This window comes from Ursus arctos, unplaced genomic scaffold (genome assembly GCF_023065955.2).
Source record: "Ursus arctos isolate Adak ecotype North America unplaced genomic scaffold, UrsArc2.0 scaffold_89, whole genome shotgun sequence".
Lineage (NCBI taxonomy): Eukaryota > Metazoa > Chordata > Mammalia > Carnivora > Ursidae > Ursus > Ursus arctos.
In genome coordinates, this window is record NW_026623110.1 from 110,981 (window position 1) to 128,384 (window position 17,404).

A 17,404-nucleotide genomic window follows, 5' to 3' on the forward strand; every position below is an offset into this window, starting at 1 on the left:
GCAGGGACCAAACCCCTGGGCATCGCACAGGAAGAAGCCTAGGAACGGGTAGCTCTGAAGAGCTAAGGAAGGGGGAAGACAGAACAGGAGCATTTCAGGAAAAGGAGGTAGACAGGCTTCAGCGCGACAAAGCATCAAACCCCCTGGCCCTCCAGCCTCGGAGACTTTCCGAAGCCCCTTGTATCTGACAAAAGAGGGATGGGGTCAGACCGTTCGTGCTGGCAAAGCAGCCAGGGTGGTGGTGGTCCTGAGAAGTCACTCCCCCCTTCTCTGCTGACAGGAGTGGGGGTGTTCTCCTGGATAAAGGAGGGTGAGGCATTCTCCAGCCCCCACCACCGTCTCCCGTCCCCCCCCCCTCCTTGGCTCCAACACTGGGGGAGGGCGCCCACGGAAGATTTCATGCAACTCTCAGAGCTTCCACCAGTGGGTTTTCCCTGGACTGTTGCCCCAACACCACTGGGGCAGTCGGTAGAGGGTGGTCCCATAAGACAGGTCTTATCAAAGGCTTTCCTCACTGTGTGTATCAGGAGGAAACTACAGACCTACATTTGGAAGAGGGACCAGGCTTGTTGTTCACCCCTGTGAGTATTATAGAAATTATCATTCCGATAAGGGAAGTTTTGTAGACAGGAATAGATTATGGAAGGACACGGTAATAATGAGAGCTTGTGATGCTGTCTGCTCCGTCGTTAAGAATCCTTGGTTGTCTGGGAGTAAGTGATCAGGGTGTTGGATCTAATGAAATGGTTGAGGCTCTGCTGAATAAGGGTTTTGCCCGGTGCTTTCAGAAGACAGATCCTCAAGTTTTGAGAAAAAAAAAAAAACAGTTCACTCTTGGTTCAGTTTTGGAAGCTGAACTTTCTCCTTGGCAGCGAAGGGGTCTACCCCGCCCCTCACCCCAATGGCTGAGACTCTCTCTCACACCTCCCCCTGGATCCATGAAATACCTACGCCCCCAGCCAGGGTGGGGGCACCCAGGGGTGTTGGAGGGGCGTATGGGGCAGGGATGGGTCTCCTCGAGCTGCAAGAAGCCTCATGTCTTGCTCTTAGTGTAAAGCATTGTTGAATCATTACGTCACTGGCTACTATTGACTGAAGGCCTGACATGTACCAGTGACTACTCTCTGGCCTTCGTGAAGTTCTCATTCAACGTTCACTTCCATCCTGCTGTTAGGTAGCTGGCATCAGGCCCACTTTACAGAGAAGGAAACAGAGGCTTCCCGTAAGTAATGCGCCCAAGATCGCACAGCTAGGAATGAGAGAGTTAGAGTGGAGCTTGACTCTTCTATTTGACTACTGTCTTCTTGTTGTCCATGCCACTCTCTGCCAGTGCCACCCCTCCCACTCTGAGAAGGAAGACCCCAGACCTCGGAGGCCACTATTTGGTCTTCAGTGTGCCCATCCTGAGCCTTCTTGCCGTGGTGATCATGGCAGCCCTGATGCCAGGGCTCGGCACTTCTGAAGAGATCAGTAAAGTCATTGAATTGGGTTGGCAGGATGCAGGGATGGCGGGGAGGGAAGTAGAAACCTAGCGCTGTTTTTTGGGAATGAAGTGACATGGAAAGAGAAATTGATCCTCGAAACCATGGAACAGACTGTTTAATCTTTTCGAGGTTTTATGTATTTATTTATTTAGAGAAAGAGAGGGGAGAGAGAGAGTGAGTGGGCATGGGGGGAGGGGCAGAGGGAGAAAGAGAGCCCCAAGCAGACTCCACGCTCAGCGGGGCTTGATCCCACCACCCTGAGATCCTGACCTGAGCTAAAATCAAGAGGTGGACTCTCAGCCGAGTGAACCACCCAGGCACCCCTGAAACAGGCTGTTTAAAAGCTCCGATTCCAAGAGGGAATGCTGGAAGCCTGTGAGGGGAGCGGACAGCCACCCGGTGGCAGAGGGCACGTATTTGTACCGGACCCTACCACGGCATGGACCGGTGGCAGAGCGCTCACTTTGGGGAGTGGAACAAGACTCCAAGCGCATCCAAGTAAGTGCCCGCCCCGAGACTCTAGCCAAGACGGAAAGTCCCTACTCTGCTTTCTTGGATGACGAGTCTGCACTTCCTGAGCCCGTTTCTCATGTTTCTTTATGAGGCTTGAATGTTTTGAAATTTTAATTTTCAGCCACTGGCTCAATAGCGGTTTCTTTTCTAATGCTAGAAATTGCCCATGGGGATTGGTTTTTCATCATTACTGAGACAGACTCTTTTGCTGTTTCTAGATTCTTTTGAGACAAAAGATCTTTATCAGAAAAGAAACTATGACTGATTATGCCAAAAATATATTTTTGTTATCATCAAGTTTTCATGAAAGGTGGGAAATTAAACTTCCCAAAGACGCTGGCCATTAGACACACTCTCACAAAACTCCGTCTCTAACTGTGAGGTAGAGGAGGGGCTTAAAGCCTAAATCATGCAATAAAAACAATAAAAACTTTAGAAAATAGAACCATATAGAATTCAAAAGAGAAATGAACTAGTCCTGGTCAAAGAGAGCAGGACTGCATCAAACATGAATTAAAATATTTAGAAGTCTTTTCTATTCAACAAATATTTACTAAGCAACTATTACACTCTAAGCACTATGCTAGATGGGAGAGAAGGAGGAAATATGGCGGAGTCTCTGCCGTCCAGAATCTCCCAGCCGGTAAACACACGTGTAAACAGACAATTCGGACGGGGTCACCAGCATGTCGTAGAGGAGATCCATACAGGTTGCAATGCGAACAGAGAGGAAGGCATGGCCAGCCTCCTGTCTTAGCTGCCTGGTACTTCCAAGCATCCTGCACTGCACCGTAAGCTCGGTGAGGCCAGGACCCTCTCTCCTTCATCCTTACACCTCCACAGCCCAGCCCCAGGCCTGGCACAGAAGTGTCACCAAACAGGATTGTTGAAAACATGCCTTCTGGCTAGGGGAGTCAGGAAGGCCTGAGTGCAGGGGAAGTAACTGTTCAAAACATGTTCCTTTAGACAGTGGCCAGTATTCCCCAATAGAAAGCGTTGTCAAAGACTTGGAAACGGGAGATTAGAGAATCCATCCAACTGCACGTGGTGAGAGAAAGCCCTTCTCTCTGGGGAAAACTTCCTCCGTCTTTACTTGTTCATTTGGGCGCGTTAGCAAAGCCTCTTCCCTCCCATGCGTCTGTTCAGGCTGCATTTGGAAAGCCTGGAACCCACCATATTTCTCAAGAACCAGATTTCAGACGCATGTAAAAACTATAATGCCTGTGATACGGAAGAAGCACAAATGGGTTTTAACAGGAAAAAGGAAAACATCTGCTGATTAATATAGGGAGTCTATGTCTCCACTTGAGAGACCACCCAGGAAACTTTTCTCGTTAGGACCAGAAACTTCTTTGAAGTACAGAGCTCCAAGGAGTGGAGGAAGGTGGGTGGAAGGAAGACTGAGAAATTCACATTTGGAAAAGGTTTTAAAGTTGCCATTGTTTCTAGAAAGTAAACCTTGCAAAGTGTTGAAGTGTTGTGGTTCCTGCATGTTGATTTCATCTGTACCCAGCCTCGAGCTATTTCTGGTAGTGGCAGGAGAATTCACTCTACAGCTGACTACATGTTCAGCAATTCCCCGAATAGAATGAAACTGTTTTGTGATAATTAGAAAGAAATAATCAGAATCAATGCGATCCCTAATCGTGTCCACAGGAGTAGGCAAGAGAACAGATTCGGAACCCAGAAAACCGAAGGATTAAAATTAAGCTAAAATTTGGATGGAGTTTTAAATTCTTGGAACTAGAAAAGGGACTTCTAAGGAATATATTTACATTTATATATAAACCCACACACATTCCACAGATCTTAATAGTGTTTTAAGAAAAAAAGATTATTAGATCAAATAAGTTTGAGAAGCTCTGGATTTCTTTACTGCGGGACTTCTCAGAGCCTTTAAAATTAGCTAATATGCCTTGTCAGTATACAGTATAACAGCACTTTCCAAACTAATTTGAGCTTAGATTCTTTTTTGTAGAAAAATTTAGAAGGACTAGAGTTCTGTGAAACTCTCACCAAGAAGTACTGGTCTAAACCACTCTCAAACTTCGGAGATTTTTTTTTTCCCCGTATGGATGTCAACCCTAAAATCTTGGAGACCTCTGGAGAAAAAGATTCTGGGGCCCTGTATATAACTCACTCCTGATTCTCACAACCATTAGAGTTAAGCAGTCCTCACTGTGCCTTTTATGTGACTATCTCATGGCAATGTTAGCCTCTCTCTTTCTCTGCCCTCAAGGAATAGCAGAACCACTTTCTAAAAGAGCCTTGTATGGGCCTGCATTCCAGGATTTCGTCCTCCCCTAGGCCTGCCATCTGTTGCCAGGGCTCTGAATTCCCCCATCGAGATTCATTTCCCAATCAATTCCTGGCTCTTCTTCAGACTCTTCCAATTTTCCTCCTTCACTTTCAGTGTGGAACCCAGAAAGGGTGTCCGCTCTCCAGGAAGGCCAGACCAGCCCAAGGCTGGCTGTGAAGGAAAGGTCTGTGGGCTTATTCCACTGAAAGCTGAGGAACTGGGACTGGGTGGGCCAGATATTTCTCCTGTGCGAGAGAAACAGTGATTTGGAGGAGTCTAGCACAGGGGCAGGAGACGTTGCTGCCCCCGGAAGGCTCACCCTGCCCGAGTTCGAGTTCTTGTAAAGCACCTCGCTGTGGTGTGTTGTCTCGTAGCTACGGTCAGCTGACCTTTGGAGCCGGGACCAGGCTGGCTGTGCACCCGCGTGAGTATGACCACGAACGTGTCCAGGGCAAAAGTACCTGTTGGCTTGTCTATGAGAAAACAGGCGGTGATGTATGGCAAACTCGAGGGAATATTAAACACTTGTTTTCCATTTCCTACGAGCTCTCTCGGTGACTTAAAATGTTCCCATTTCTCATATTAAGGACAGAAGTGCCAAGGGCCAATTGAGCAAATGAAAGCCTGAGCAGAATAATTTACGGAAACATAAAAAGAGTTCCAGATACTCAGTGCTCTCAAGCGAAGCCGATAATATCAGCACCAGATAATCTGAACATTCAGGAAATTAGCGACGTGCCCTTGGGGGAAAGGAATGACTTAATGGCAAACCCAAATTCTCTCTTATTGCCTATTGCCTCAGGTAGCAGTGGCACTCCTTGTTTCGGCTAATGACACAGTATGGGGACACCTGCTCCCAGAATCTTCCTTTCTGGAGTTTAGTAGAGTTTTGAACCTCTCCCAGGGTAAAAATGACCCCGACCCCTATCTGAATGGCAATTATATGATGTGACGTATCAAGGCACAGAGGCACGAGGGTATGGGGTTCATAGCAAACTTGAGAGGCTGGCAGATCTGGGGAAAATTCTGGCTCTACTGTCTCTAACTAAGAAAGTCTCTACTTCCTCAATAGCAAAATGCCAAGAACCACATCATAACACTATAAGACAATGCCCAGCAGATAGGCAAGTCATTAATAAATGGTAGCCTTTCTAATAATAATTTCATTATCATTATTATTCTCCCCATCTTCATCAAGGCCTTGCTATAAAAGGTTTACATTATCGTAAAGGGGAGGGGGAAGAGCTTCCCTGGGAAATAGAACATCTAAGAAACGAAGACCCCGGGAGACTTTTAGGATGGTGCTTTCAGAGCCTGGTGGGTTCCGGTAGATTAAGGTCAAGAAGGATATTACAAAGGCCTTAGCTGCAGTGAGGATACAGCAGAGTACCATGCTAATCTTTGGAGCAGGGACCAGACTGAGTGTCCAGGCAAGTAAGTAAAGTGGGGCGAGGGTCGACATTGGCAATTAAGTCTACTCCATCCAGGATGCTAAATTGACCCCAGGTATTTTCTTCTGTAGGATCCCAAATGGTTCTTTCCACCCATCCCCAGAAAATTCTCCGTCCAGCACTCAGTGCTCGGGAAACATCTTCAGACTGAGACTTTAGGAATCATGCAGCAAGGGATAAGCACGTCGTCCTGGAACCTCCATGAGAAGATCCAAGCTACTGTTGCCCTGAACAGGGGTTATGCTCTACGGAATTCTTGGTTTATTGAAATCACAACCTCTAACCCAGGCTACTACCGCAGGCTAGGGCAGGAGGGAAACGGATGAACAACCATATTCTCAACACAAAAGAGCAGAAGGCCTAACTCTAGAAAGCGTGATTCTCTGGTCCCCTGGAGGAGACCAGTACTTCTCCTACTGGAGAAGGAGGGAGATTTAGTGAGTTTAGTGAGTTTCTGCAATGGTGTCACCTGCAGTGTGAATACTGGAGGAACTGTGGGCAAACTCACATTTGGAACAGGAACCCAAGTGTCTGTAATAGCTGGTGAGTCATCCCAGGTGGCACCATTTGCAATCCCATGGGCCAGGGAGTGTCTCTATTCCTTACCTTGGGGATATCAGTCTCACTATGGTGAGGCTAACTGCGGGTGTTACAATGAACTGTCTTACAGAGGCCTGTGTGGAAGGAAAAGGCATCACTATCAATTTTGAAAATCTGTGTTTCTCTAGGTCAAACACATTAAAATTTGACTTTAATCGTTCAATGGATATTTTCTAATGCCTTCTATGTGGCCATCACTCTAAAAAATGTTAGACTGACTGCAAAGAAGTCTAAGATAGATGACTGACCTATTCCCAAATTGGATAAAAACTAGCTAAAGGGACATAACTATTGCAAATTTAGCAAGCTGAAAACTATTTTAGTATTAATAAATTGATGACATCAATAGGCACAATAGAGATTCAGAGGAATAAGTTTGCGGCCTAGACAGATACGGTTTTATGCAGTAGAAAGGGTACATTGGGCCTGAAGGATAGGTAAGATCTCTATGGGCAAAGATTGGAGAGAAGGGGACTTTCAGGCATAAGGAACAATAAGAAAGAAGGCATGACCTTGGGTGTGAACAAGGCATGTGCATTTTGGCCTAAGTAAACACATCTGATAATAAATTGGATGCAGGGAAAAGCAAATAAAATGTTTTTTTAGACAATAGAGAAAAGGAATTCTAGAGCCTTCAAGAGAATACAATTAGGGCCAAGGCCAGCCACTGGGAAACCAGGGATCCAATTTAGAAATGTAGACCCGATGTGAACGTGAGAGGGGGCCAGCTCCTTCCGTGGACGCCCCATGTCCTAGGGACCTCCCCTCTCCTTCTTCGGTGGGCTCTACAAGGTAGGTTGCCCCATCTCTCAGAGGGGGAGAAAACTAAGGGTTTCTGTAGTGGAGATTTCAGGGGTGGCATGAAGGTGTTGCCTCTCAGTTGAAATTTGGCAAGGGAACCAGAGTTTCCGTAACTCCTGGTAAGTCCGCCCAGGCTCACTGCTTCCGATGTTCACCAGAGGCTCAGTGGGACCCAGAGTCACAGTTGCTAAGTGGGAGCACTTCTGGGTTTAGTACCTAACTACAAAGCACAGATTTCATGGGAAGGAAGCCTTCAATCACCGTTGTGCCCCGATGCACGCGGAGCACTAGAGCATTCGGACATGTGCCTCCGTGGTCAGTTTTGAATTAAAATGAAGGGTTAGGATCTAGCACAGCTGAACTTCCGCATTGAAAACTTGATCCAGTCTTGCTGAGGCCAACTTCTGAGATGTCATCCATGGTGGGATGTGTGCTGCTAACGTGGAATAGAATGCCTCTCCTCCCAGGGTCTGGCAGACGGACCCCTCAAGGCCTCCGAATTAAAAGTGACTCATTTCTTGTCGTCAGACAAAAAGAGAAGGTTACACTAGAGGTACATGGGAGTGGAAGTAAAAGGGGCTACAAAAAAAAAATCAAGTTTAAGGATAAGTACCCAGCTTTTTTTACCAAGAAGTTCTGATAAGCAGGAATTTTGCAAATCTGATGGTTATTAGGCCATTTGTTTATCCAACAGTTGTTTCTTGAGTGCCTCCTATATGCAGACACTAGAGATACGGCAGTAAACCAGAGAGGGCCTCTGCTGTCATGGAACTTACATTCCAGCATGCCAACACGAAGACTTCTCAGGGCCAGTTCTCCTCGTCTAGGGCACATAAAGGACTTGAGAGAAAAAATTCAAGCTCTCCAGATCATGGCAGCCCCTGAATGTCATGCCAGGAAATTTGAGCATTATTCTATGGGCACTAAGGGAGTCCCCGAATTATTCTGAACGAAAAATGATGCAATCAGCTCTAGGTTTTAGACAAGTACTTTGGAAGATAAGCTCGAAAAAGAGAATGGGGGATGGAGGGGGCGGGGAGAGCAGGGGAGCAAGAGAGGAAATCAGAGGTAAGGAAGCTGGACAGGAGAAACAACAGCAAATATGCAGCTAGGGAAGCCCCAAACGAATGAAGTCTTGATAAAAACAAGACTTGAGAGCAGCGAGAATCACCTCGAGTCTTCTGACTTCATTGATCGCTATTTCATGTTGATCTCTCGCTAGTGAAGTTGAAGCAAAAATTGGCCTGTCCCCGATGGGGTCGCCCTCCCCACACACAGACTTAAAGATGGTTTTTAAGGCCCACAATCAGCCCTCGGTACATTTCCTCAAAAATCTCATGTTCTGTGGCATAGCTCTCTCCAGACCAACGCTGTCCAAGAGAACTTTCCGGGACAATGGAAGTGTGTTATCAAGTGTGTCATCTCCAATGGAGATACCAATATCTCCATTGGACCTGCACTGTCCAATATGGCAGGTACGACGCTCTTAAAATGAAGTTTTAATTTTTAATTGAATTTTAATTTGCTTTCCTTAGGGTTTGTTTTAACTTAAATAGCCACATGTAGCTGAAGTCTATCACGTTGGACAGTGTGGTCTAGACCTTCTCCAGCCTGACACTAACTGGCTCGAGGACTTGAGTGAGTGTTTAACCAGGACTCAGAGTTGGCCATCGGGCCCCCACCGCAACCCCTTCTCCCCCCCAAGCCCAAACTGTGCTGGTGGCACCTTACCCTCTGCCTTCTCCTCAAGGCCGCATTCTCTCAGCACCTCCATACCCTTCCACATCCCCCTTCCCAGTCCCACTGGTGACTCCCACTGAGGACTAACAAACCCATTGGGGTATGTTGATGGCACATAATGGCTTCCCGCCTCTCCCCTCCCTATAAAAGATTTATGCCCTAGGGTCTTAACCCACAGTGATGTCAGACCCTCCCCTCCCCCAGAAACGGGGACATTGGAGAGGAACAGGCAGAATCCCGCAGGGCCAGAGCTTTGGATGTCCCTCACATGGGACCATGGACCCATCCCTGTTCTGCTGCTCCAGGGACAGCCCCACACCCTTGACTTGACACCCTTGGCATGCCTTGACTCAGCAACCCAAGGCCATGCCAAAGGCGGATGTCCCTAGTTTCAGGTCCAGCTGGAAGTCCGCATTGCCGAGGCCACCCTGGCTGGCCTCACAAGTGGGGTGTACCCCTGGTCTGAAAAACCTTGCATGCAGGGTGGGGAGCTGTGGGAGCAGAGAACCACAGGGGCAGGAAACTCTAGTCCCAACCCTGCTGTAAACTCTCCGGGTGGCCCCAATGTGTTAACCCTCCCAGCAAACCTCTGATTCCTCTTCTAAAGGCAGGAGGTCTGAAAGAATAAACAATGAGAGTTACATTAAAAACGCAAAATCCTACAGAAATACTGAAGAATGATTCTCACCACTAAGGAGAAGCCTCCAGCAGCCCCTGCTTCCTGGGGCTGAAGAGTAGAAACGGACTGTGTAACACTCGGTAGCACATTATCATGGCAATATCCTGGTATCCTCAAGAGCTCTCACTTATTCCGTACTTTATAGTTTGTTACACATCATTTTATAGAGAGAAACTCCCCCTTTGATTTTCAGAATAGCCTGGTTACGAAGGCGGAGGCGGCAATATCTCCATCTTACAGATGAAACTCCCGACCCTTCGGGGGCTGAGGTGACTTGCTCAAGGCCTTGTATCTAATGAGTGGTAAAACCAGGACCGGGATGCAGGTGTTCTGACTTATCATCTAGAACTTTTATCAATGAGAAATCTCCTGGTGATATGACTGGTCTTCCAACTTAGTGCCAGCCAATAAGAAACCTCCAATTCCTGTCAATACCCAGCCTAATTGGCGGGGGGGGCACCCCTGATTCCAAGACGGATGGTCTGCTTTGCTGGGCTTCTATTCTAGGCTTGCCTTGTCCTGCCAGAGCGATGTTATTGCACAGCAGTCCCGCTGTGCTTTTGAAGAAGTTGTTATAAAGTAAAAGAATGAACAGGATCATTAAGGAGCCCTGAGTTTCTGGTTTCCTTGAATGGCAGGCAGGGTCAGGCAGAGAGCCTTCACTGAGAGCTGGCCTCTTGGCCAGGACTCGTGGCTTATGCCTGGCCCTGACTTCCAGTCCACTTAGAGCAACAGGTTTCTAGAATGTTCTTTCCCACCTGAAGCCTGCGAATGTGACTTGCCAGCCCCACAGAGCCCTGCTCTTGCCCATCACTGGCATCTGGACTCAGACCTGGGTTGGGGCAAGGAGGGAAATGAGCATCCCCTAACCTGCGTTCTTTGGGCCCACAGATATCACGGACCCTGATCCCGCCGTGTACCAGCTGAAAAGCCCTAAATCCAGTAAGCCGTCTGTCTGCCTGTTCACCGATTTTGATTCTCACTTTGACGTGCCACAATCCCAGGAGGGCACAGTGATCAGGCCGAACACAACTGTGCTGGACATGAGGGTGATGGATTCCAAGAGCAACGGGGTCCTGGCCTGGAGCAACAGCACGGAGTTTAAATGCAACAGTACCTTCAACGAGGAATTCTACTCCAGCTCAGGTGAGTGCAGCCTCGGTGCCTGTGCCAGCTGAGTCTCCCCACCCTGGGACACCTGGTTCTTCCCGGAGCTCGGGGGGATGGCACCTAAAAGCTGTTCTGATGGGTTGTCTCCGCCTCATCCATTGTCAGCAAAGCCCCTCCGCTCTTGTTACTGAGCACCCTTGAGCTCCATCCTGGAGGGTCGCAGCACGTCCTAGGCAAAGAGAGGATGGGGAGAAGGTGGCGGGAAGGCCACTGGCTTCTCAGCTGGCCCGAGGTCTGCCTCCCTGCCTCTGCTCAGGCTCTTTGCCCCTCACTGCTCTGCAAGGCCCCCGTCTGATGCCTTTCTCCGAGATACCTCCCCTTGGTTCTGTCTCTCTGCCAAAGATCCAACTTCACCCAGTCGTTCATTCACTCAACAAACACGGACTGTGCATCTACAAGGTGCCAGGTGCTGGACTGCAGGAGTAAATAAGTCCGGTGAGGGGTCTGCCCTGAGGAAGCCATCCATCAGCAAGCGGGAATCTAGAGAACTTCAGATTGGAACACGTGCTGTAACGTGGGGGTGGAGGAAACAGCCAACTTGGGGACAGAGAGTCCGGGAAGGGCTCTCCAGGGAAATTCTAGGTGAGATGAGCGTTAAAGGCTAAGAAGGGAGCGGCCGTGCCGAGGGTAGAGTGGGGAGGCTGTGGAGGCCTGACACGGGGGCACGGCGAGGAAGGGGAACAGCAGCAGCACGGGAGATGGACCAAGTGGGGAAGGGCCACGTCACAGGCCCCCTAGGTCAGGAGAGCGCAGCCACTCTCCTAAGTACAATGAGAAGCTATCGATTGGTTTAAGTAGGAGAATGACATCCAATTTACTTCTGTAAAAGAGCACTCCAAGTGCTGCGTGGAAAATGGACTGTAGGAGCCAAGAGTAGAAGCAGAAAGGAAGCTGTTGCCGTAGACAGATGATGGAGGCCTGGACAGGGGGCAGGGGAATTGAGTGGCCAACACGATTTCAGATTCAAAGGAAGAACTATGCAGGGGTGCGAAGGAAAAAGGAGATCAAGGAAGGCGGCTGGATTTTCTGCCCAAGCCGCTGAGTCAACAACAGCACCATTGCCTGGGTTGGTGACAGCAAAGGAACAAATTTGGAGTGCAGGGATGGAGACTCTGTGGGACAAAGGAAAGCATCTATACCCCTTATGGCACTTGTCACTGTGTGGTGTCTTACCGCCTCTTTCAGCCTCCGGACCCAAGCACAGGGTCTGTGTCTGATGGTTCCTTGTGGCCGTGTGTCGGGTGACAGGTACTTGGCACGACCAGTGTTTGTGAAGTGAAGGGAGTGGTACCCAGAAGCCAGGGCCAGTGGCTCCCCCAGCAGGTGTCCACAGGCGACAAGTCGCCTCCAGATCTCTCCAGGAGAGAGCGCAGAAAGCCTGTAGACAGAGGTTCATCCGCCCAAATCCTTGGAGGTCTGATGTGGGAGAGTCAGCACATGCAACTCTAAGAACATGTCTTTGTTTCTCCTTTTAGACTTTTCCTGTAATGCCACTTTGATAAAGAAAAAATTTGAAACAGGTAAGAGAGGGGTCTATCCCAGTTTCGAGATATATCCACAATCACCCTGACTAGATAGGAGAGGTGGGAAGGGATATGTGGATCTGGAATGAAGTTAGGAAGAACGGGAACATTCTCGAATTCCCAGGCTCCTCTCACCATCTCTAATGTTCTTTCCCCCTCCAAGGACTTTCAGGCTGAGTCTCTAGTTTCCCTAGACCCCATGACTCACTCCTAGGGCTCTGGAGAACCAAAGAGAGTTTCTCAGTGGCCCAGCTGCGATATTTCCGACTGGCTTATGTGGAGCCCCGAGCTCCCCAGCTCCTCCCAAGGGCCTGTTCCCTCTGTAGCGGTAGCTGGGCTTCTGCCTTCTTTCAAGAAAAGCAGCAGAATTCACATAGGCAGGGGTCTTGGCTCTCAGGATCCCCACCACTCCCGGGCGCCTGCCCTGGGCCCGTCCATTTCCATCGGAGCCGTTTTCATTGAATGGTCCCCTTGGGGTCCAGGCACCACCTTCTCACTCAGGGGCCCACACCCAAGGGATTACAATGAGTTCTGAGCCCCAGCCCATCCCCGCTCCTGAGGGATGCAGACATAAAATAAGGACCGAGTGCAGTTGGTGTTTTCCTTTGACACGGAATACTGGTGGCCCTGGAGGAATATATAAATATGCTTACGAAGGGATGTGCACCCAAGCTCAAAGGGAGAGGTGGGCCAGGAGCTAACCCCCCCCCAGTCCCCTTTTGGGGAAACCACGGGCGGGTCACGGGGGCTGTGCGGACCTCCAGGGTACATGCCAGTAACCTCTCGGCTTTGCAGATATGAACCTAAACACCCGCAACCTGCTGGTGATCGGGCTGCGCGTCCTCCTCCTGAAAGTGGCCGGGTTTGACCTGTTCATGACACTGCGCCTGTGGTCCCGCTGAGGTGAGCGGGCATCTCGGGGGGAGTGCGGCTGTGACGGTCTCAAGGCAGGTCCCCAGGCTCAGAAAGCAAACCTCCCCCGCCAAGGTCTTGCTTTTAGGTCCTTAAGTGGGGCCCACCAAACTCCTCCCCTTTTTCCAGTGAGGGGTTCCTATTGCTAATAACAGTGGCCTAGAACATTGGTAGGACTCCTCAGGTGACAAGAGGCACCTCGTTGAGCCATGTCTCCCCTACAAAGTATGAAGAACAGCTGTTATTCTCCTCCTTTTGGAAAGAAAGACGTTGAGGCCAAGTCCCAGCAAGGGCCCCCCACTAACGAGTGGAAAAAGAAGAAAACCTCAGGACCCAGAGTCATTTATGCCCACGCCTTCTATTGTACTCCTTTCACTGCAAAACCTAGAGGGGCCCCCAGGTCCTTTCCTCATGTCCTCTGCGCCCAGTACGATGCGAAGATATTAGTCTCCTATTATCCCCTAATCCCAGCCCGCATCGACATATCCTTCTGTCCCGGTGTCCCTGGTCACCCTACTGACAAGGGCACCCTGTTCCATCACCATCAGCAAGAACTCCAGTGTCCTTGTGCTCCTAAAACTCTACAGATAGAGGCATCTCCACCCACACCCCTAACTGTCCTGAGTCTGTCTCCTCGGTAGCCGGCCTAACCACTGTTCTTCCTCATCCCAGGTCACCAGGACCGTGAGCGGGCCTGGCACTCCCTCGCTCCTGCCGCCCCACCGTGCCTCCTCCCCCCTTCAAGCAGAGGCAGACTCTCAGCCCCCATGGAGGAGAAGGCTCCCTGGGCCTCTTGGCCTCTCGGGCCCCACTGGCAACAGACACCAACCGGATGCCACCAGATATTCGTGATCAAGATCTGAAGAGCCCCCGAGCACTGCCTCCACCGCCTCGGTCCCTCACTGCGGCCTGTCAGGCACTCCCAGCAAAGGCAGGGGGCTGCTGGACGCCCTGCCCCTCCCCTGAGATTGCCTCTTGCGCTCCCCACCCCCACGAGGGATCCCCAGTGGGTCTTCTTGGGCTCTGGCTCCTGGAGAACGTTGTGAAGAGTTTGTATTTTTTAAGTAGTGTTCATACAGGCATATGTACCACCCTTCCCCCCAAGATGTGGGCAAATGATTACGGAGGCCCCGCTATGCTGTGTATCTGAGCCCTGTTGTGTATTCTGCTACCCGTGGCTTCATTAGAGGCAATTTGGAAGAGCCGGGACGGTGCTCCTGTTTGACTGGATTTGGTCAGGGTCACGTTCAGCTTGCTGTTGATCCCTGCCCGGGCAGAAACCAAGGCGTTTGTCCCGATGTTGTCTGGGGAGCCTAACTCAGCAAGCTGCTGAAGTCAACCTCTTCCTGGAACAACCTCTAAAGAAAATTCCACTTAGAAGGCTGTGCTGGGGGCCAGGCAAACCCACTTAAAAGTTGAGGTCCCTGCTCTTCCATGTTCCCGCCACACCACTGGGCCACCCATAGCGGGAGGCCCATGTCCATGACCGATCAGGACTGGCAGTTGAAATCTGGCAGACAGGGACCACACAGCAAGTATCCCCAAAATGCCACCCACTGTCTCCTGCCCTCCGGGACCATTTCCCTTGCCTTTCCTTTCAGGCTGGATTCCCACTGAAACCGTGCATTGCCCTCACAGATTCATGGCTGGGGACCACCCACCACTCCACTGCCTGGTTGGGGTGCCCAGTCTAAGAGCAGGGGAAGGGGGTGAAGATTAGCCAGACTTTCTACTCTCCCCACCCCCGCCTGGATGTAAGAAACGAATCCTCTCCCCTCAAGCTCAGGGACTCTGCCAAGGACAGTGGATGTCTTATGCTCTTACCTAGAGGACAGGAGGTGGGGCTCCCTGGGATCCCTGGTATTCTTCTGAGCTTGAGTGCCTTTCCTGGGGTCATGGACACTGATGGGAACACCCTTTGGACATGCAGCCATGCTCCTCACAATTATTGCTATCAAGCCCAGGGCTTACGAGTCCCAGTGGGAGGAGAGGGTCCTATCCCCAGACACCTCTATGGTTCACGCGTGTGCCTCTGACCGCATCAGCCAGAAACATGCAAATCCCTCCAGCTACAATTCAGGCCTGTTCTTTTCACGGGGATAGAGCCACCAGCTCAACAAGGGACCTGAGCATATCCCTCCCTTCCATGAGCTCCAGGGTCACTGCCTGTAAAATGTCATCTAAGACTAGGGGGCTGCCTCCAGCTCCACGCACCTCTGATTCTGTGGCCTCTATGGAGGAGGGCAGCCACGGAATCCTCGGTTCTCACTGAGCCCCCTCATCCGTAACCTATATGCAAGTCCTTTTAAAGATCACTAGAGGGGACAGCCACAGAGGACACCCTGTCAGAGCGGGTCCCTCTCACACACACAGGACAGGTACCACCTTCCCAAAGGTGAGGTTCTGCCACCTGTGGAGAACCGAAAACCGCCTCCTCATGGATCTGACACAGCGCCAGAGAGCCCACCACTGGGAATTCCTTTTAATTAAAGCATTCTCCTCCCCCTTTAAACGAAAATGCCCCTGGGAGGGTTAATAGAGCAAGCCTTTATCAACCGCTAAAAACCTAAGGCAAATTAGTTTATCTTTTTTTCCTCCTAAAATAGTCATTCACTTCGGTCTGTATACAAAAGATCCAAGCAAGGGGTGTGTGGGTGGCGGGGAGGCAGCCCTGCTCCTGAGAGTTGGTGGCAAAGGTGCTGAGGCTGAGGGGGACGTGGGGGCTTACAGCAGGGGACAGGAGCAAGAACCCTGGGAGGCAGTGAAGGGGCTAAAGACAGACCCCTCCAAGAACCTGGGAGAAGGCCAGGGCAGCCTATGGAGTCACACCAGCCCAGGGTCCTCAGTTGTCAGGGCCCTGAAGTCATGGACCCCTAAGGCCACCCAAGGGCCTATGAGGTGATGGGCAGTGGCTGGGGATCCACCCAGACCCACGGAGGGAGCAAGGGTTCCTCCTTCCTGGCCCGGCCTGAGCCAAGGGTGACAAGGCTTCAGGCACGTAGGGGCCATCTGGAAAGCAGGGTCGGCACACCCCCTGAGACATTTCCACCTCAAAGCAGGGCTCCTCGATCCCAGCAAGAACATTCCGTCAAGTCTAAGGCGGTTAAGCCTAAAGCCAATTAGAGCCGAGTCAGAGGGCAGACCAAGAGCAAGTGGGTGTGCTGAGAGAGAGGGTGATACAGAGACCCCACTCATCTTCATCCACTCTGTTCTCACGTCTGGCCCCAGGCCCCACCTAGGGTGTCAGAGGGGATTAAAATACGCTTACGAGGAGGCCCAGACAAAGGGTTCCTGTACCCCCTTGGAGGTCAGCACTGGGCCTGGGGTCACACTACAGCAGAGCCCCTCAGGGCAGTAAGGGCCCAGGCACTTCTCAGCCTGGAAGGAAGAGGCTGCTGAGGAAACCCGGAGACACAGCCATCACATCCACACAAAGGCCCAGCCCTGGAGAGCCCCAGGCCCCAAGAACAGAGACAGCCTCAAGGAGACAAGGCCTCTGTCCCACTAAGGAATGTGTCATCAAGGCCAGTTGGAGAATGGATTTGTCTGGACAGATACCCTCCTGTCCCAAAGAGCTTAAGCACAGGCCAGCCCTGGAGGCAAAAGAATGAACCGAATGACTTCTCAAGACCCCGGTTCTAAGATTCTAGAGGATTCTCTGACACTTCACCCAGAGACCTGCCCGCTTAATGTAACTGGAATCACTGTCCCCTCAAGAGAAGGGGGCTAAGCCAGTATGCGCTTCAGGAACACCCTGAAGTGGGGTGGGGTCTTTATCTCCAACCGAGTGACCCCCCCCTCTGCTATGAGCCACCATTGGAGAGGCAACCATCTGAGTCTTGAAGGACTATTTGTCTTCTCGGTTTGCCCATTAAAATCCCGTTCCCCTGGGTCACATGGAAAGCCTTAACAGATATCACCTTAGTTACCAGGTAATATCTTGGCAGGAAATTCCACTCAACTCTGCACTCCTCGGGATGGGCGGCGTATCTTGTTCATCCGTGGGTCTGCAACACCCAGCGCGTGGCTGGCACACCACAGATGCTTAATATACACTTAACTAGCAAAGGAACAAATAAGTACTCAGTGCCATTAGGCACTGGGAAGGAAGCCAAGTTGGTGGGGGCCGTGGGGCGAGCCTAAGAGAAAGGAAAATGGAGATGAAGAGAGGAGTCGGCTGGGTGAGCCACTATTTCACTGTTTTGCCAAGAGCTAAGAGTGACCTGTCAAGA

At 50.6% G+C, this 17,404-nt stretch overlaps 1 gene segment (V, D, J or C); it reads left to right on the forward strand.

The window, feature by feature from the left end:
* LOC123000546 (T-cell receptor alpha chain constant-like) overlaps window positions 1-14,005 on the forward strand; it is a 33,543-nt gene extending 19,538 nt beyond the window's left edge. The window contains 4 exon segments of the C gene segment in view: window positions 10,459-10,713; window positions 12,213-12,257; window positions 13,056-13,163; window positions 13,845-14,005. Of these exon segments, the coding sequence occupies window positions 10,459-10,713; window positions 12,213-12,257; window positions 13,056-13,162 (407 nt within the window).
* Window positions 14,006-17,404: the final 3,399 nt, after the last annotated feature.